The sequence below is a fragment of the Artibeus jamaicensis genome, unplaced genomic scaffold (assembly GCF_021234435.1).
Source record: "Artibeus jamaicensis isolate MK-2021 breed Jamaican fruit bat unplaced genomic scaffold, CSHL_Jam_final contig_464, whole genome shotgun sequence".
Lineage (NCBI taxonomy): Eukaryota > Metazoa > Chordata > Mammalia > Chiroptera > Phyllostomidae > Artibeus > Artibeus jamaicensis.
Window position 1 is genome coordinate 6,500,677 of NW_026521842.1, and position 21,016 is coordinate 6,521,692.

The window sequence follows — 21,016 nt, forward strand, 5'->3', positions numbered from 1 at the left end:
GTTGGACAGAATTGAGATGGGTAACCTGCCAGCAGCTCCCAAGCCTCCGATGAGGACATTGGTCCATTTGTTTTTATATCACAGGGACACAGGGCTCTGACCCGCTCAAGAGGAACTCAGTCCCATTCTGACATTATTCCCCAGGTAGTTCAAAAGGGGGCCAAAGCTGGCTTCACAAGGGCCCCCCGGTCAATGGCAGCTTCCTCCTCCCTTGTCTGGGCCACTCAGAGCGCTGCTCCATGGTGACCCACGTCTCATTACCAGCTTCTCACGCCAACGGCTGTCAGAGCCTCTGAGGGAGCAGACAGCTCACTTTTCAGCCACATCATCCTTTTGACGCTTGGCCTCTGAGCTGTGGTACTTGCGTCTAAAATCTCACCTGGCCTTTTGTGATTGGTTGAATCAGGTTCTGGTCCTCACATCCAACTCCATATATAACCTCCTAAAATTTTTTTCATCATTTCCTGCCCTGCAAACCAAGAGTGTCAAGCCCACAAGAGGAAAGAAAGGGCAGCCTCTCTAGCTTGTCTTTTGCTCCTCTCTCCTCCTAGTCCATAGTCCAAACTAACTCCTCCATCCCTCCGCTGCTCATTTTAACCAAACCAAAGGATTTCCTTTTGAAAATAAGCAATGAGTGAGTGATGGGACCTAGGAATGAGGTCTTCTACGCTCTCGCAGGATCTGGTGGTCCCAGAAGGTTTGGCCACAATACCCATTACCAAGGAAAACAAAATACCAACAATGTATTTTCAGCAGTTAGACAATTACTTGACTTATTCTTTTATTTATTTATCTAATCTTTACCTGAGAGTATTTTTCTGACTGCTTTTTTTTTTAAGAGAGGGGGGAAGGGAGAGGGGAAGGTGGAGAGAGAAACATCATTGTGAAAGAGATATATTACTTGGTTATACCAGACCAGGTATCAAACCCACAACCTAGGTATGTGTCTTGACTGGGAATTGAACTCACAACCTTTCAGTTTATGAGATGACACTCCAACCAACTGAGCCACATCAGCCAGGGCTTAATTTGTTCTTATTTGTAACTTAAGCAGGTTAGATAAAAATGGGTCTAAAGGCTCTTCTAATTCTGATGTATTGTGATTCTTCAGCACCTTAGGGGAAAAAAAGCCACCAGGCTTTTTGAAAAAGCAGCCTGATGAAGTAGATTTGGTTGTACTGAGAAAACAAAAGCAAAAAGAAAATAGCTGACTCTCACACATTTATTCATTCCATGGACATGTGGTAGGCCTAGCCTGCGGGCCAGCTGTCCTGGGTGTGAGGCCCAGGGTGGGGTGGATAAAGTTGAGGGAGGGACACAGGGTTCTCCCACCTGCGAGCAAGATTCAAGTTGAACCACTTGTAAGCTAATAACATTTAGAAAAATATGTTGCCATAGACATGGGTGAGGAAGCAGCTTTGCTTAGTGGACCAAATAAATAATCAGTCAGGAGCACCTCGGCGCTCTAATCCAGCTAGGCAACTGCCTCAGCAATGTTGTTTAACCTCTTCATGCCTCAGTTTCACCGGCTGCACCTGGCAGATAAGGCCAGGATGCAAAATGAAGTGCTTGGAAATGGGAGGAGCCCAACTGGAAAGAGTCCGATGGAGATGCTCGGGGGGTACTGGGGTAGGGAGAGGCTGCGGCCAAATCCTGAATTACTTCTTTCTAAAGTGACTCAGAAGACAATCTGTTCATTTGTTTATCAAATACTGTTTCTCTGCATTTCAATTTTTTAAGAGCTTATGTCAAAAGAGACATTGTTTCCAATGTACTTAACTTCAGATATTCACTCCGAGTCAAGCAGCTTGATTGAGGGGAAATAAGATCTTTGATGTTCTCCTGTTAAGCGTTAGAAACTCCTCCGTGTGTTATCTCATTTAAAATTCATAAGATACCTAGCTGGTTGATGTTATTGTCCCCATTTCCAGTTATGAATAAACTGGAGTACAAATAGGTTGTACTGACTCAGTGGTTCTCAAACTTGGCTTTGCAGTAGAAACACCTGGAGAGCTTTATACAGCTATTGATGCTTGGTCCTACTCCAGGATATTCTGATTTAATTGGTTTGGAGAGCAACTTGGGCACCTGGGGCTTTAAAATCTCCCCAGATGATTTTAATGTGCAGTGAAGTTTGAGAACCACAAATAACTTACTCAAGCTTATAGATCTAATAAGGCGGAAAAGCTGGTTCTGCTGACCCCAGGGCCAGCTTCCTCCTATCAGGAATCACCTTTGCCTGTACCAGCTCAGATCTCAGAAGACATTTTCATCTGCAGCCTGAAAGGCTGGTTCCTGAGAAATAAGCAAACGCTTAGTAACACGGCATTTAACAGTCATCCAAAGTCTAGACAGGACGGAGCAAAGGAGCCAGGGACAAATCTGCCCGGCTCTCAGGAGCCATTAAAGAAACAAAAACAAAGACAGTTTTGAAGAATATGGATTGGATTGAGAGGGCTTTCAAATGGTACCAGAACACCTGGAGGAATAAGCACCTTTAAGGCACAAATGTATTACCCCAGCAGGACTGTGATGGAATTGGTTCAAGGGCCACTTTCACCGAAGCAAATTAATGAAACAGGCCAGCTGCAGTGGTGTTAACCCTTAAGAGTGTTTTTGGACCCGTGGTTCTGAGCATCAGAACCACCTGGGAGGCTTGTTAACATCCAGATTGCAGGGCCAGAGTTTCTTTTCCAGTAAGTCTGAGGAGGGTGCCTGGGAACTCACATTTCTAACAAGTTCCCAGATTACCATGCTGGTCTAGGGGCCACATTTAGATGATTTCCTTCCATGAAGTGGCATGCGGTGACACTGACATCTAACCATTTAACTGCAGGCTCAGTGCCTAGCAACTGCTTGCACCTCTATTTCACCTGCAGGAGCTTCAGCTGTAAAACTGGTCCATGAGGCGACGGCTCCAATCACGGAACACTCAGTGACAGCACTGAGCACCACCCTCACGCGCACCACTCCCAGACTGCAGCAGGTGGGACGGAAACCTCACCCTCTTTCTAAAGAGGGGAAAACAGGGGATGGGAATTGAATAACTTGCCAAAGATGTCAGTGCTAGGACAAACAATGAAGTGACCAATATTCACTCCTTTTCACCTATAAAAATGGCAATTTCTTATGGTTCCTCTCATCGCAGAGTCAAGACCCTAACCTCAGTAGGTCAGATTCCACAGCCTGAGCTTTAACACAAGTTCTCTGTCTCCTCCCAATTAGGGCTCTCTCCCAGGCCCTGTGTGTTACTGATTAATAGGAATGTTATGTTATTGGAAGTAAGTATCGTAGGTGTGAAGCCACACTCTCCTAAGCATGGACTACCCGCCCGCAGGGAGTCGCGCTTACCACTGGCTGTGTCTTAGAATAAAACTGTGCTGATGATATGCTGATGCTGGCGATGCCAACACCCACTCAGGCCCCTCGTGAGCTCAGCTAGAGTCTGTCAAATGATCCAGCCTCTTCCGTGCCGACATCTTTGTATGAGACTTAGAGATGGCTCTGCTTTGGGGCTCAGAGGTTCTTGAAAGCATGGTGGCAGTCACCCAGCTCTTCTGGACAGCCAAGAAGACTGACTCTGCCCCACTTCTGAATATCATAGAGTGGAGTTCAGGAAGAGGGGCAGCAGTGAGGACTCCACTTGCACAGTGATTCTCGGATGGGGGCAATTTTACCCCTATGGGATGACTGGCAATCTCTGGAGACATTTTTGATGGTCAAGAGTGAATTTGGGATGCTACTCCCATCTAGTAGTTAGAGGCCAGGCATATTTCTAAATGCCATGCAACACAAAGGTCAGACCCCCATACAAAGAATTACCCAGCCCCAAATGTCAATAATGCTGAAGTGGAGGACCCTGCCCTAGAATAGTGTCATACATGGCTGGGTATTTCCTGTAGCACCACCGATTCTGGTTGTGTTGCATGTGAGCCAGGTTTTAGGGTCCTTCAGCCAATTCTATAAAGCTATCTGTGCCCTTTAATAAATCCCTTTGTTTGTACATCAGTTGAGAAGATTTTGTTGACTACAGAATCCCTAGAATCCCTACTAAGAAAGATGGCCATGGGAGAGACAAGACTAGAGGATGAAGAAGGACGTAGCTTGTCCTTATAATCAAGGGCTGGGGGAACATTCCAAGTACTGTACAAATATTACCAAGGGCAGCACAGTGCTATCCAGGTGATGCACGCATCAGCCATGGGTAACATGGAAATAACTGTCAATGGGCCAATCACCTGTGTAACTCTCTAATCTGGGTAAGTCTACATCTCCCAATTGTCTCACGATCACTAATGTTAGGATGCGCCTTTTTCGGCATGACAGCAGCATTTTTCACCTTGATGTGTTTCCTGCTTAATTGTCTTGGAGCCACATGCCGGTTAGAATAAGGGCAGAGCCAGACAAGTGACAGAAAACACAGGAGCAATGATATCCTCTGTCTGCCAGGTTTAACCCTCTTAACCACAAAGGCCAAACTTATGCAAGAAAGTTGGCTCAAAGGAGAGCAAAGTGTATCTCAGAAAATGTAAACCAATATTCAGGAGGCAATGAAATCCTGCTCGTGTTCTGAGGCCAAGAACACAGGTGGTTCCAGTTACCAGTTCTATAATTGAGAATGATAACAGTATTAAGCTCATTTTATGAAGATTAAATGAGATGATCATTTAGGTATTTAGTGTGGTGCCTTGGCACATTGTAAATGTTCAATAAACGTTAACACCAACATTAATAACAATAAATATATCTTGGAAACTGCTTTGGCCCTCAGCTAATACAGTGGTAAAGACGAGATAATAAACCGACTTTGCAGGTTTGTGTGTGTGTGGAACTCTAGAGAGTTCTTGAGTATTTCATAGGTGCTCTCAATAAATGTAAGTTCTCTTTCTCCTTTCAAGTGCTCCTTTTTCCTCCCTCCCTATTCTGACACCCCCAGTTCTCCACGCATCTCCCACCTTGGAGAGAAGCTCAGGGTGAAGGTCTCAGGCCCATGACACAGGACACCTGCCCACTACCAGCCCTGATTCCTGTTTTACCTCTCACCCCCTGCTGAGCCCAGCCCGAACCCTCCGCCACCTCCTTCCACTGCCTGACAGGCTGTCTCCCATCTGACTCCTGTCCTCCCATGTTGACAAATTTGCAGCCAGCAGATTATATTCACAGTATGAGGGAATCATTACCACCTGCTAATGTTTTTATAGAATTTCATAAACTTGGTCATTCATGAATCCTTTACAGTACTTTATTCCAATGAAGAGTTCACAAATCACTCAAATGCTGGCAAAATGCATAATAATGAGTAATATTTCAGGAGGCCTTACATTAATATGTCAGCTTCCAATACTCCAAGAGCTAAATTATTTTGCCAGGTGCCACTTCAGGTCAGAAGCTTGGAAAGCCCTTTTGGGAGCTGGGCAGGAGGCAGTGGGTCACAGCATAGGAGGGTATTTAAGAAGAAATAGATCATCCAGCCAGTCAACCCCCCTCTCCAACCCCACTAAGCAGAGGTCCTGGGGAGAAGGCCTAGGAATTCGCAGATTAGATATCAGAGTCTAGTTGGAGGTAAAATAGGAAGGAGTGTTTCTTAGTGATTGAAATTGCAGGGTTTTAGAGGTGGAGAGAAACAGATATGGATCCCAGATTCAATACGCACCAGCTGGGAGACCTTGAAAAAGTTATTTAACAGTTATTTCCTCTTATCTGTAAAATGGTGTTATCACCTTCTATTTAAGTCTCCTGTGTGAAATGGATTAAATAAGAAAATGTACACGGAAGTGTTCAGCACAGTGTCAGCCATGTAGTGTTTAATAAACAGCAGCTTTAATGATATACAGCGGGGCCCAAGGACAAATTTACCCCAGATTATTTTTTACTGTGCAGTTCCCCTGGGCTTGGTTCAGAATGTTTTCCTGTTAGAGTTGGGAAATGTTAGCATACTAGCATGAACTTGCATGTGAGGAGCATTTAACTTAAAAATAAACAACAACGTTGGAGCAATTGTAATGGCAAGCCATTTGCCCACATGCGCTGTGCATTTAAACTTGTAAGAGGGGAAACTACAACATGGGAATCGGAGACCTAGGATGCAGCTCTTTGAAGACATGTTTGCCACCAACCATAATGCCCATCACAAACATGATGGACCCAACCGTTGTACAAAGGCAGCAAATTGTTTCTAAACAGGCACTAGAAGTGGACCAGAACTGTAGCATTCTTATGCTCAAAGTGTACAAAGGAGACAGTAACCCAGTACTAGCAAATCAGAAATAGCAGAACCAAGCATGGCGCAACAGGGGATCATCCTCAGCAAGAACATGAAGAAAACAACAAAGACAATGGAAGAGTGAAAGGCAGGGGGTACGGCATTTGGAAGTGGATGCTCACGAGGCTGGTGAAGCGTGGCTGAGAACCAGGCCACAGTCTGGCTGCTGTCACTGGTTCTCTTGTGGGACACTGCACTCACACCAAGCACCAGCAGTCTCTACTGGGCGCGTGTGGCCCTGTGTGAACCAAGCTATGCAATGAGCACAGCACAGCCTCCTGGCATGTTCCCGCACACTGGTGAGAAATTTTGGTTTATTTTTAAACTAAGCCTAGGCATGAAAATAAAAGCCACAGGGCGGCAGGAACCCGTGTGTCTTGCTTCCCAGCATACTCTCCTAGCACCTCGGTGGGGGGCTCCTCACCTACTAGATACTCAATCAAACATATGCAGACAGGATCGATGATCAATCAATGCATTATGAAACTATTAAACACAACCCTCAAGCTTACTCAAGGAAAGTTCATGCTTGAGATGGGCTGATGGGCCAACTCAGAGTGCTCGGAGTTTTCATTTTCCTCCCTCAGCCTTTCACAGACAGCATGCACCTGTCCCTCAGGTAGTGAGGTTATATAGTGCTTACTATGTTTCTGGCCTTGTTCTCAGTGCTTAGCATGCATTAACTCATTCAACCGATTAAAACCCTATGAGATCAGTGTTATTACAATATTCCCATTTTACAGGTGAGAATGTTGAGGCAGATACCCTGCTCTAGTTCCCACAGCTAGTCCCTGACAGCCATGATTTCAATGCAGCCATTGTGGCTGTATGCAAAATTGTATTTTTCACTGCTATGGTACCATATGGCTTTACTTTACAGAAAAACAGGAGAAGCTCTAAGCTTGAGATTAGGCTCTATTTTACCAGCTGATTAACAATGACTAGTAATACAAGCTAATAATTTCATCTTCATAATCCTTAGAGGTGCTAGTACTATCCCCACTTTATGGATGAGAGTCACAAGATCAGAGAGGGTAAGAGGGTTTCCCAAGATCACACAGCTCAGTAAGTAGTGGCACAGTTTTCTGACCTCAGGACCCTTGCTATTAATTACTATTAGCACCTGGATATCACTAAGATAAAAATAAAATCAACTACATTTTCAAAAAATTAATTTGGATTTCATTCCATCCTAGCCCCTGGTGCCTTTGTGAAAATGAGAGGCAACCTTGTTCTGGAGGACACACCCACACTGCAGTGCAGCTCCCGGGTAGTGAGCTGTGGGCTGGGGCAGGCCTTGTTCTCATTCCCCAGTCACGCCCCGTGTGCGGTAACATCCCTGCACAGCCATAAGCCACAGCCATGCACTCAGCTCTGTGGAGGACAGAGGAAAGGGATACATCATGATTCAGAAATTCCCCCTAGAGGTTTTTAATTAGCGTCTTTGGCAACCTCCAAGCCAATGGGTTGACCAGAGACTACTTTCTCATCGCTCCATGTCAACCCTTCGACGTCAGTGTTTGAATTCTTCTCCCCACCCTTCCCACCGCCCCGGGGGGCTTTCACGGTCCCTGGAGATCCAGGCCAATGCCATCTCAGGAGAATGTTCACACTGAGGCAGGTCCTGGTTTATGGTGCCCAGAGGTCCCTCCGAATGTGGAAGGACACCCAAAAGGGTGCCTTTAATTGTTAAGTCACGTTTGGTCCCCACAAACATCAGGCAGCCATGGAGGCATTGGAACTGCTGCTCAGCTCTTTAAACAGCCCCTGTGGTGTGAGCCCAAAAGGCATCTTCTAGCCGCTCATTCACCAGTTCTCATTCCTGACAACCAGCCATTTCCACTTTCTCTGATTCATGCTTGTCCTGTTTGCAGGCTATAGAACACTCCCAAGGAGATCCTCTTTATTGTTTATCTTGTACCCCTTACATCTACCAAGAAGTCATGGAGATCCCGCTTTGTCCAGGAATCTCTCTCTAATAAAAAAAGGGGCAACAAATGCTATGCTGTTCGGTTCATGTCAGGATAGAACAAAAAACCTCAGGTCTGCAGTAGATGTCAAGCTTCTCATGGCTGAAGGCTGGAAATTGACATTAAAAACGTGTGGAACTTAACTAAAACATCAAAAAGTATTCAGGAAAAAACTAATAAGAGCAGCTACGATTAATTGCTATGTGCTCCCCTAAACATTAGGAAAAAATTGTTTCATCTTTTACAGTCCTTTGAGGTGTTGGTACTGTCCTCACTTTGTGGTTGAGAATGAGATCAGAATGGGTAAGTGGGCTGTCCAAGATCACACAGCCCCGTGAACAGCAGTGCTGAGACTCAGATAGAGATCTGCTACCCCAGAGCTCTTAATCTTCATCACTACGCTACAAAATCACAAAATTCATTGTCTCCTTCATTGCTTGTGTCTGCCAATTAATGGATAGCCCCGTGATAGGCATGGGGAGAGAAGAGGGCATCTGCCCATGGCCTGCTGCTGGCTTTTCCTGCAGCAGCTGGATGCCCCAAACTGCCAGGACACCTCTGGTTACTCCTAAGGCCAGTGGGCTGGGACTTTCTGAGGACACCAATATTTAGTTTCTATAACAACCCGATTTCTGTTGCTGGGTTTACAGCAAGGTCACACTGTCCACCCTTTGGCGATCTCTGACAGATGGAATTCCCTGCAGATGCTGGCAGCGTCCGTCCTCTGGCAGTGCTTCTGAGAGGGACATCAGGGAGGTATCCCCATCCTCCCAGGACCCGGGACACTAGAGCACATTGCTTAGTATGGGGTCTGCTGGACGATGGGGATTTCACACACTTCCATCGTGCCACTGTATTATTCTAGCGCTTTATGCCTCTCAGGTCTCACACTAACTTCTCCCTACTGAAACTCACACCAATCCATCTGAGTGAGAAATGCAAATAAACAGAGTGTTATTTGTATTTCATGGCTGGGATCCTGAGGACCAGCACCTTCCTGAGGCCAACAGCTCATGGTGACAGAGCAGGCTGGCTAGACATAGAGCATCTGCTCGGCAGCCAGAACACTCAACTTTCCAATGTGGTGTCTCTGCAACTTCAGTCTGCAGAGAGGAAGGAACATGAACCTTTTGTTGAAGGGGCATTAGGATGTTCTTATGTGGTGTTTTGACCAAGAAAACCAGAGATGCCAAATCTGGTGCTAGCAATTGGCCACCAACTCCTATCCCCAATGCAGGAAGATGCTCATATGATGAGCAATAGGGACCACAGGCAAATGTTGGCTGGGCCATGTTCCCGCTGTGCCTGCTTCCAGCTTGGTGCACTGCATCCCATGGAGGGCTGTTCCTGGAAATTGCTGGGAACTCCATTTATTGCTCAAAGAATGAGCTTACTACTCTCAGAGGCTAGTGTCCATTATAGGCTATGAACACAAGATTGTTCTGGGGATGTGTTAGAAAAGGGGTGGGACTGACCTCCAGCCCATATGAGATTTATTGCTCATTTCAATACTGGTCTCTGTATCCTGAATGGACATAACTCCTGAAACTATTCTTCCACAAATAGCTTTTTATTCTCCATATAAAAGTGATTTAAGTATGTTGCAGGAAAAAGAAAACCAAGTTGAAATATTAATTAACAACCAAACATAACCATTAGTTAACACATTGATTTTTCCTGTCCCCTTTTTTGGTGCAAACCCACTCCCATCATACTACATGCAAAGACTTGTTCTGTAAGGGGTGCTGTGTGTAGTCACAAACGTGTGTCTGTCTGCATTCCGTGTCTCGAATCTCTCCCTTATAAAGAGAACCTCTTCAAAAATATTTTCAGTGTTAAACACAACTCTCATTTGATTCCATTTAAGGATCATGTCCTGCTGTAAGATCATTGTATAAAAATCTAACTAGATTTCTTCCTATTTCCTTAGGACAGATTTTAGAAAGCAAAACACCAGGACCAATGGTTTATGCCTCTTACTACTCCTGATGGCTAAGCTGGTTTCTAGAAAGCCAAAGCTGCCCCAAGTGTTCCGACCTTCTTGAGATCCCTCCAGGACCCCTCGTTTTGCTGCCAAAATATCATGCAGGCCTGGGGGCTCCACTGAAGAGATAGGGCCCCCACTGTCAGGTTCAGCACCCCTCAGATCCCGCCACAGAGACACACTTAGAGTCACACCGCCCTGGGTGTGCTGAAGCACAGAAACAACAAGCTCCGCAGGAAGAAACCATCTTTGACAGCCACGGCTCTTCATGCGGGATGGGCACTTGACTGGTACTCACTTGGTAAGAAGCAATAGTTTCTCTGTCCAAGGTCCGTGTCACAGAGACGCTGCCCGTGTTTTCATTGATTCTGAAAATTCCTTTAGGCTCTTGATCCACTCCCTTTCCAGTGAGCCGGAACTTGGACCCTTCTGGTCTGTCACTATCGACTACCTGGTCAGGGGAATGGAGTGACATTTAAGACTATGGCACACAGAAAGGGCACATCACAAATATATCTCAGCCAGCAATGCACTCAACACAGGTGTTAATACAAAGGTGCCTAATAAACCCTAGTAAAGTAGCATCACCCAAAATAGCATCATTGCTTAACACCTTTCATCTCAACAAGCAAATCTTTGCAGCTTACAGCTGTGGAGGCTCACCAGCACTGGGTGACATGCAAAGAAGAATCTAATAGGGAAATAACTCCAGAAAAGTTCAAGGTTAGACATTTATATTATTTTTAACTTCCGAGAAACATATTTTTTTTCGGCAAGCAAGACCAACTAGACAATGAAAACAACAACAATAAAACTTTCGTTCTTTAATCTTACACTGAGCAGGCAGTGAGTAAGGTGCTAGGTGTTTACATATATTTTCACCCACCCCATTGGTTCTACAAAGTACTAGCCACAGGGCTGAACAAGCATTTTTACACACATTTTTATTTAAAAGAAAAGAGACCTCTAAATGATGCTGGGTCAGGGGACATGGCTATTTGCACTTAATGGATGGAACCACTGAGACACGGAGATTAGTAAGCTGGCCACAGTAACAGCCATTAGAAAGACAAAGATGGGATTCAGAATCCATCTTCAATTTCTCTAGAGACATTGCTTTGCCACATTCAGTTGTGAATTCACTTTAAGATAATTCCCCACAGGTTGTTAGCCTTGCTTTGACACTTGAAGAGTAAATTCTGAAGCTAAAGATGGAAGAAAGTATGTCCAGGCAGAGAAGAGAAGACAGAGAGAGGCGGCAGGCAGGTGAGAGGGAAACTAGAAAGTTTCAGGGACTGAGTCACTAGTGTGGGTTGAGTCTCAGAGGTGAGGTTGAGAGGCAGTGAGCAACCTAATTATATTTTGTTTTCTTAATGGCATTTGAAGGTGTCCAACTAAAGAGAAATTATTATTTTCAAAAGTTGGTTTTAGAGTTTGCCCAAGTATTCATCTATATTTCATGTCACTTTATCATCAGTATCTGCAAACATTAATTTGATTATAACAGCAATTTAAAAGTCAGGAATGCAATAGACATTCAAAACATACAGATAAAAGTAAACTGATGTTGATTCAGGTGCAAGCTGTTTACAAATGGGTAGGCACCTCGTGGAACTTAGTCAGCTGTGCCTGGTTTGGGTGACCCAAACAAAAACATGCCTTCTACTGGAAACAGCCTCCCTCCCACCAGACCACGTCTGTGGCCACCAACCCTGCAATTCCAATGGCTGCCACCAGGTGGCAGTGGTGCCTAAGGCAGCTTGACCCTCAAGGCGAGGTTCCTCTGCCATGACAGTTGAGTAAGAACAGGACAGAGCTCTATATAGCAATATGGTGTTTTCCTGATTTAAAATATTCTTCATTAAAATACACTGAGAAATTTAATTAAACACCAATTAACTCTGTTTGCACTTTAAGATAATAGAAAATATCCAAAACAAGACTAAAAGTAAAGTCACTGCTTGACTTGATTTAATCCAATTGACATTCTCTCCCAAACCATTCCCCTGGTTGGAAGCTCCATGAGGCCAACAGCTCAGCACATTGGCCTCACCACTGCACCCCAGTGCCTGGCACAGTGCCTGGAATATAGCAGAAACCAAGGCCAACATTCTGTTTAACAAAGAGCACCATCCTTCGGGCAGACTTTTGTCCCAGCCCTAGCTTGGCCAATGATCAACTAGGTGACCTTGGACATGGTACTTTGCCTCTTTGGCTCCTGACTTCCTCATGTGTATGATGAAGATAATGCCACTTCTCCAGGGTTGTTAGTGGGGATTTAATGAGATGGTGTGTGCAAACTATCCTCCCAGGCACATAGAAAAGACTCTGTAAATAGTAGCTAATGATTGCAATACTAATCATGACATAACAATCCTAACGAAATTATGCCATCATTGGTAATGGGTAAGATGCATCTCTAGGCATAAAAATCATCTTAGCCATAATATTTTATGAAAATCTCTAAAGGAACACATCTCTTCACAATCCTCTCTGGTTTGAGAAAAGAAGGGTTCTGGAAACAGACCTCCTGTGGGAGGGGCCGCTGAGAAAACACCACTTTTCTTTGTCACCTCCATGTTCACTGGCCCCTCCCCTTCAGCCCAAACATGGATTAGAAGCTTTTCTTCTTGCTCCCCTAGGCATACCCGGCAGCTAGGTCCTCTCCAGAAGGTCATATTACCCTGGAGGACAATCTAAAGGGAAGTAAACCTGGGACACCTGCAAGAGCTCTGCAGCTGCCACGCTTCCCAGGAGTGGTCGTCTGGCCCCATCTCTCTACCAGACAGGGCCCCTTGGTGAGGACCTGCCAGGAGGAGTCTTCTGTGCTCTGTTCTTTCCTGACCCTTCCCTGCTCAGAAATGGCTGGGAGGACAGCATCCCAGACCTTCTGGTGGAAACGCAGGGGTAGACTGTCCTGAAAGCTCTCTTGGGGCAAACGTTGCCACCCTCCCATTTCTCCACCTGCCATTCAGCGCAGAAAGCTGAATTCTAGACTCAGAAATTCCCTTGGGGCAACTTTCCTCCTGCTATTAAGGTCAGGTTCTGGCTATTTTCTCTCTCTCTCTCAGAGAGCTTGACCCAGTTGGCCTCCCAGAAGTGGGGTCTTGCAGATAGGACTCTGTTAAATGAACACAGGCTGTTGGATTTAAGTGACTTATTCCCTGGGAAAAAAGCAAGCACCACTGTAAGCACCTCTGCTGGGCACGACTCATCTCTCTTCCTCAGTAATTTTGTTTTTAAAGCCTGGACTTTTATCTGCCGAAGCTGCCTCCTGGTCCTCAGATCTGTGTCCACTTTGAAGTAATGCCACAGAGCCACACTGGTTACAACGCCCCCCGACTGATGTGCCTTCTGGGTCCCGCAGCACAGGGGAGTTGAGGGCCTCATTGTCCCTGGAACACTGGTCTCAAGATGTGTTTCCCTGGACCAGCATGGACATCAACTGGGAACCTGATAGAAATGCAAATTCTTAGGCCCCACAGAGGGCGGGCCTGGATGATTCTGATGCACACTCAGATTTGAGGACCACTGATTTAGACAGATTTTATCACCATTCATACTCATTATAACTAGCAGTGATTTTCACACCTACCATTTGGATCTTTCTGCTTAAAAAAAAAAAAAAAAAAAAGGATGCTGGGAAGATGGTGACGGAGTAAGATGGAGCTGATACTAGCTCCTGTACTCATGGGTGAAAATCCTGGCAGATCTATAGAGAAACAGCACAATAAACCATCGGTTACCCAGCATTTATGAAATTAAAAGACCAGAGATTGTGACCGACACTGAAACACCAGACGGCGGCAGAGTCAGCTACTGGAGCTGGGTCTCACGTGGCCCCTGTGCTGCTGCCAGAGCAACAGGCCTGGGAGCCGGGGAGTCAGGTACGGAAGCCGGACACTCCAAGCCCCTGTGACGGTCCTGGGAGACAGAGGAGTCAGGAACCGGAGCGGGGACACCCTTGTGCCGATGCCATAGCTACCGGCCTGGGCAACAGAAGGGTCAGTTGCAGGAGCTGGGACACCAAAGGCCCCTGTGACGCTGCCATAGACACAGGCCTGGACCCTGAGGAGCCAGCTACGGGAGCCGGGATGTTCGCGCACTGCCATAGCAACGGGACTGGACGACAGGGAGTCAGGTACGGAAGCCGGGACTCTCCAAACCCCTGTGACGCAGCAGAGGAGCCAGCTACGGGAGCCGGGAAGCTCTCAAATCCTGTGCCGCTGCCATAGCGACGGGACTGGACGCCGGGAGTCAGGTACGGAAGCCGGGACTCTCCAAACCCCTGTGACGCAGCAGAGGAGCCAGCTACTGGAGCCGGGAAGCTCTCAAATCCTGTGCCGCTGCCATAGTGACGGGACTGGACTCCAGGAGTCAGGTACGGAAGCCGGGAATCTCCAAACCCCTGTGACGCAGCAGAGGAGCCAGCTACGGGAGCCGGGAAGCTCTCAAATCCTGTGCCGCTGCCATAGCGACGGGACTGGATGCCGGGGAGTCAGGTACGGAAGCCTGGACACTCCAAACCCCTGAGACAGCCCTGGGTGGCAGAGGATCCCTCTACGGGAACTGGGACTGTCTCAGCCCCTGTTCTGCTGCCATAGCGACGGGACTGGACACTGGGGAATCAGGTACGGGAGTTGGGACTTTCTAAGCCTCTGTGCCACTGCCATAGAGACAGGACTAGATGCCGGGGAGTCAGGTATGGAAACCGTGACACTCCAAGCCCCTGTGACGGCCCTGGGCGGCAGAGAGAGCCAGATACGGGAGCCGGGACATTCCCAGCCTCTGTGCCACTGCCGTAGTAACGGGCCTGGGTGCTTGAGGAGGAGGCTACTAGAGCCGGGACATTCAGCAGTGGTAGGGGACCAACGCAGGGACCAGCGCGAGGACCAGCGTGAGTGTAGGTGGAGACTAAGAACATCAAGAAACTTAAAGGAGTCTGCACCACTGAACTTCACAAGGATCATAACACAGAAGTTTACACCATAAAATCAGTGTTTCAAAACAGATCAATTTTGGAAGCAGAGACTAACAAGAAGAGTCTCAAACAATGGGAAGACAAAGAAACAATCCCCAAATGAAAGAAAAAGCAGAAACTTCAGAAAGAATGTTAGATGAAATAGACGCTGATCAACTATCAGACAGTGAATTCAAAGCACTGGTTATTACGAAGTTCAAAGAGCTCACAGTGAACTACCAGAAACTACAGGGGAACTATAATGATCTCTCTGCAAACTACAGCAACATCAAAAAGGAAATGGAAACTATCAGCAAGAGACAAGAGGAAATGAAGAATACAATTTCTGAATTGAAGTACACAGTAGAAAGTTTCCAAAGTAGGATAGATGAAGCGGAGGATAGGATTAGTGAGTTGGAGGACAAGGTAGAAAGCATCTCACAGAAAGAGCAAGAAAATGAAAAGAGGCTCAGAAAGAATGAAGAGGGATTAAGAGAAATGCAAGACAATATGAAACGTAATAATATCCGAATAATAGGAATACCAGAAGGAGAAGAAGAAGAACAAGGGATAGAAAACATATTTGAACAAGTAATGAGAGAAAATTTCCCTAATTTGATAAGAGAAAAAGTCTCACAAACCCAGGAATCACAGAGAGTCCCAACCAAGAGGAACCCAAGGAGGCCCACTTCAAGACACATCATCATCAAAATGGCAAAATTCCAAGACAAAGAGAGAATCTTAAAGGCAGCAAGGGAGAAAAAAGAAATAACATACAAGGGAGCCCCAATAAGGTTAGCTACCGACTTCTCAATGGAAACACTTCAAGCAAGAAGAGAATGGCAAGAAATATTTCAAGTAATGAGAACCAGAGGTCTACAACCAAGGCTACTTTACCCAGCAAGGCTCTCAATCAAGACAGATGGCCAAATAAAGAGCTTCCAAGACAAAAGAAGTCTAAAAGAATATGCCTCCACCAAACCAGCTCTACAAGAAATACTAAAAGGACTGCTTTAAGGGAAGGAAGGATAAGAGGGAGACAGAGAGGAACACAGGTACAAAAATGGCAATGAATAAGTACCTATCAGTAATAACCTTAAACATAAATGGATTAAATTCTCCAATCAAAAGACACAGAATAGCTCAATGGATAAGAAAGCATGACCCACACATATGCTGCCTACAAGAGACTCACCTCAGGACAAAAGACCATCACAGACTAAAAGTGAAAGGCTGGAAACAAGTTTTCCAAGCAAACGGACAAGAAAAAAAGCTGGGGTAGCAATTCTCATATCAGACAAAATAGACTTCAAAAAAAAAGGCTATAAAGAGAGACCCAGAAGGTCATTTCATTATACTCAAGGGAAGAATCCACCAAGAAGACATTAACATTGTAAACATATATGCACCAAACATAGGGGCACCCAAATATATCAAGAAAATCTTAGAGGACTTCAAGAAAGATATTGACAGCAACACAATCATAGTAGGGGATTTGAACACCCCACTATCAAAAATGGACAGATCTTCCAAACAAATTATCAACAAAGATATTGTGGCATTAAACAACACCCTAGATGAAATGGACTTAACTGATATATAGAGAGCCCTTCATCCCAAAGAAGCTAAATACACATTCTTTTCAAATGCACATGGAACACTTTCAAAGATAGACCACATGATAGGACACAAAACGAGCCTCAAAAAATTCAAGAAAATTGAAATCATACCAAGCATCTTCTCTGACCACAAGGGACTGAAATTAGAAACCGACCCCAAAGAAAAAAAAACACAAAGCACCCAAAAACATGGAGACTGAATGGTATGCTATTAAACAACGAATGGGTCAAGAATGAAATTAGGGAAGAAATCAAAAAGTTTTTGGAAACAAATGAAAATGATCTCACAACAACCCAAAACTTATGGGACACAGCAAAGGCAGTCCTGAGAGGGAAGTTTATAGCAATACAGGCCTACCTAAAGAAAATAGAAACATTTCAAACAAACAACCTAACCCTACGCCTGCAAGAACTCGAGGAACAACAACAAAGACAGCCCAGAGCAAGCAGAAGGAAGGAAATAACCAAGATTAAAGCAGAATTAAATGACATAGAAACTAAAAGCACAATTTTAAGGATCAATGAATCCAGGAGTTGGTTCTTTGAGAAGATAAACAAAATAGACAAGCCTTTAAGTAGGCTCATCAAGAAAAGAAGAGAGAGGACACAAATAAACACAATCAGCAATGAAAAAGGAGAGATTACAACTGATACCACAGAAATAGAAGAGATTGTAAGAAATTATTATGAAGAACTGTATGCCAAGAAATTTGAAAACCTAGGGGAAATGGACACATTTCTAGAAAAATACAAGCTTCTAAATCTCAGTGAAAAGAAGCAGAAAATCTAAATACACCAATAACAGCAAAAGAAATTGAAGCAGTAATCAAAAAACTCCCATCACACAAAAGCCCCTATTCTCCACAGACTATTTCAAAAAATCCAGAAGGATGGAAAACTCCCAAATTCTTTTTATGAAGCCAGCATCATCTTAATTCCAAAACCAGATAGAGACACAACAAAGAAAGAAAACTTCAGGCCAATATCACTGATGAACATAGATGCTAAAAACCTCAACAAAATATTGGCAAATCGCATCCAACAATATATCAAAAAGATCATACACCATGATCAAGTAGGATTCATCCCAGGGATGCAAGGATGGTTCAATATTCGCAAATCAGTAAATATAATACATCACATAAACAAAAGCAAAGACAAAAATCACATGATCATATCAATAGATGCGGAAAAAGCTTTCGATAAGGTACAACACCCATTTATGATAAAAACACTCAGCAAAGTGGGAATACAGGGAGCATTTCTCAAAATAATAAAGGCCATATATGAGAGACCTACAGCCAATATCATACTCAATGGGAAAAAACTAAAAGCTTTTCCACTAAGATCAGGAAGAAGACAAGGTTGTCCACTTTCACCACTTCTATTCAATATAGTATTGGAAGTTTTAGCCACAGCGATCAGGCAAGAAAAGGAAATAAAAGGCATCCAAATAGGAAAGGAGGAAGCAAAACTGTCACTGTTTGCAGATGACATGATAGTGTACATGGAAAATCCTATAGACTCTACCCCAAAACTGCTCAAACTAATTAATGAGTTTGGCAAAACAGCTGGTTACAAAGTCAATATCCAGAAATCAAAGGCATTTTTGTATACCAACAGTGAATCAGCAGAAGCAGAAATAAAGAGAAAAATCCCATTTGATATAGCAAAAAGAAAAATAAAATATCTGGGAATAAACCTAACTAAGGAGGTAAAAAACCTGTATGCAGAAAACTACACAGCCCTGAAGAACGAAATCAAGGAAGACACAAACAAATGGAAACATATACCTTGTTCATGGATTGGAAGAATTAACATCATCAAAATGTCCATACTACCCAAAGCAATATACAGATTCAATGCAATATCTATTAAAGTACCAATGGCATATTTCACAGACATAGAACAAACACTTCAAAAATTTATATGGAACCATAAACGAGCCCGAATAGCAGCTGCTCTTTTGAGAAAGAAGAACAAAGTAGGGGGGATCACAATACCGGATATCAAACTGTATTACAAGGCCACTGTAATCAAAACAGCCTGGTACTGGCATAAAAACAGGCACATAGACCAATGGAACAGAAGAGAGAGCCCAGAAATCAACCCAACTCTCTACAGTCAATTAATATTCGACAAAGGGGGCAGTAACATAAAATGGAGTAAAGATAGCCTCTTCAACAAATGGTGTTGGGAGAACTGGACAGCTACATGCAAAAAAATGAAACTTGAGCACAGACTTACACCATACACCAAAATAAATTCAAGGTGGATAAAAGACTTAAATGTAAGTCATAACACCATTAAAGTCCTAGAGGAGAACATTGGCAAGAAAACCTCAGATATTTCACGAAGCAACTTCTTTACTGATATGTCCCCTAGAGTAAGGAATGTAAAGGAAAGAATAAACAAATGGGATCTCATCAAAATAAAAAGCTTCTGCATGGCTAAAGAAAACAGTATTAAATTAGCAAGACAACCAACTGTATGGGAAAACATATTTGCCAATGATACCTCAGACAAAGGTTTAATCTCTAAAATATACAAAGAACTTACACGACTCCACTCTAAGAAGACACCCAACCCAATTAGAAAATGGGAAAAGGACTTGAGCAAACACTTCTCCAAGGAGGACATACAGAACATTCAGAGACACATGAAGAGATGCTCAATATCATTAGCTATCAGAGAGATGCCAATTAAAACCACAATGAGATACCACTTTACACCAGTCAGGATGGCTATCATAAACAAAGCAACAAACAACAAATGTTGGAGGGGTTGTGGGGAAAAGGGGTCCTTAGTTCACTGTTGGTGGGAGTGCAGACTGGTACAACCATTATGGAAAACAGTATGGAATTTTCTCAGAAAAATAAAAATCGACCTGCCTTTTGACCCAGCAATTCCACTGCTGGGATTATATCCTAAGAATCCTAAAACATCAATCTCAAAGAACCTATGCACCACAATGTTCATAGCAGCACAATTTACAATAGCCAAGAGTTGGAAGCAACCTAGGTGCCCATCAGTAAATGAATGGATCCAAAAATTGTGGTACATATACACAATGGAATTCTATGCAGCAGAGAGAAAGAAGGAGCTACTACCCTTTGCAACAACATGGATGGAACTGGAAAGCATTATGCTGAGTGAAATAAGCCAGGGGTTGAAAGACAAATACCATATGATCTCACCTTTAACAGGAAGCTAAACAACAAAACAAACAAACAAGCAGAAAAAAAAAAACAAACAAAAAACAAAGACACTGAAATAGAGAACAAGGGATAGTGACCAGAGGGGAGAAGGAAGGGAAGTTAAGGGGAAAATGGGGGAGGGATTTGGAGGAACAAATAGGAAGGACACAGGGACAAGAACTAAGGGGGGTGGAAATGGGAGGGAGGTGGGGAGCAAGGGGCGGGGGAGGCTGGGATGGGAAAAAATAGACAAAAAACTGTACTTGAAAAATAACTAAATAAAATTAAAAAAATATTTAGTGATGCTCATCAAATAAAGATATGACAGAAAAAAAAAAGGCTTGTTTTATTTGCTACCTTCTTCCTAAACCTAATATTTTAAACATATAACATCAGGACTTCTTTGAAAAATTTGTTTTCTAAAACACCAGTAAAGTAGAGCTGGTATTTCTTCAAGTCCCACATCTCTACACGTGCCAAAGGCATCCCAGGACCTTGGAGAGGAAAGCATGGGGGAGGGGCCACTCCACAGAGAAAACACAGGAGTTTGGGCCCCATTTAGATTCTGGAATCATCCACTACCTCTCCAGCTTCTTGGTTTCTAGGAACCCCAGTCCACTCCAGCCTCACGAAGCTGGGAGGTAGGAGGTGTGCAATGGCCACAGACCCAGAGAGGGGCTCAGCCGCACATCAAAGCTATTCCACGTAAGTGGGTTTCTAGGCGACACTTACCATACCCTGTTAAACTCCTGAAAAGTGTCCAGGTGCCGCTTCACAGCTACAGGGCCGGGGCCTTTTGTTGTCGTTGTTAATGTGACAGAATGTAAGAAATCCAGTGCACTCCTTCTGGCCAGAACGAATCCTGCGCCCCTCCGTCCCTGCAGCCCCTGTTAACACCCATTATACCACCTAGCAGGGCTTCACAATTAGCTGGTCTTTCCTATCATTCTTTGTAATTCAACACTTCTTTTCACAATGGGATTTTTTCTTATACTCTGAGTTGGAATGAAAAAAAAAAAAGCTA

At 44.2% G+C, this 21,016-nt stretch overlaps 1 protein-coding gene across 1 annotated transcript in view; it reads right to left on the minus strand.

The window, feature by feature from the left end:
- The window catches only part of CDH13 (cadherin 13), a 1,059,406-nt gene that overhangs the window by 482,687 nt on the left and 555,703 nt on the right, over positions 1-21,016 (minus strand). Inside the window, exon 5 of the mRNA XM_037142446.2 lies at positions 10,515-10,667. Coding sequence (XP_036998341.2) covers positions 10,515-10,667 — 153 coding nt within the window. The remainder of the gene's footprint in view (positions 1-10,514; positions 10,668-21,016) is intronic.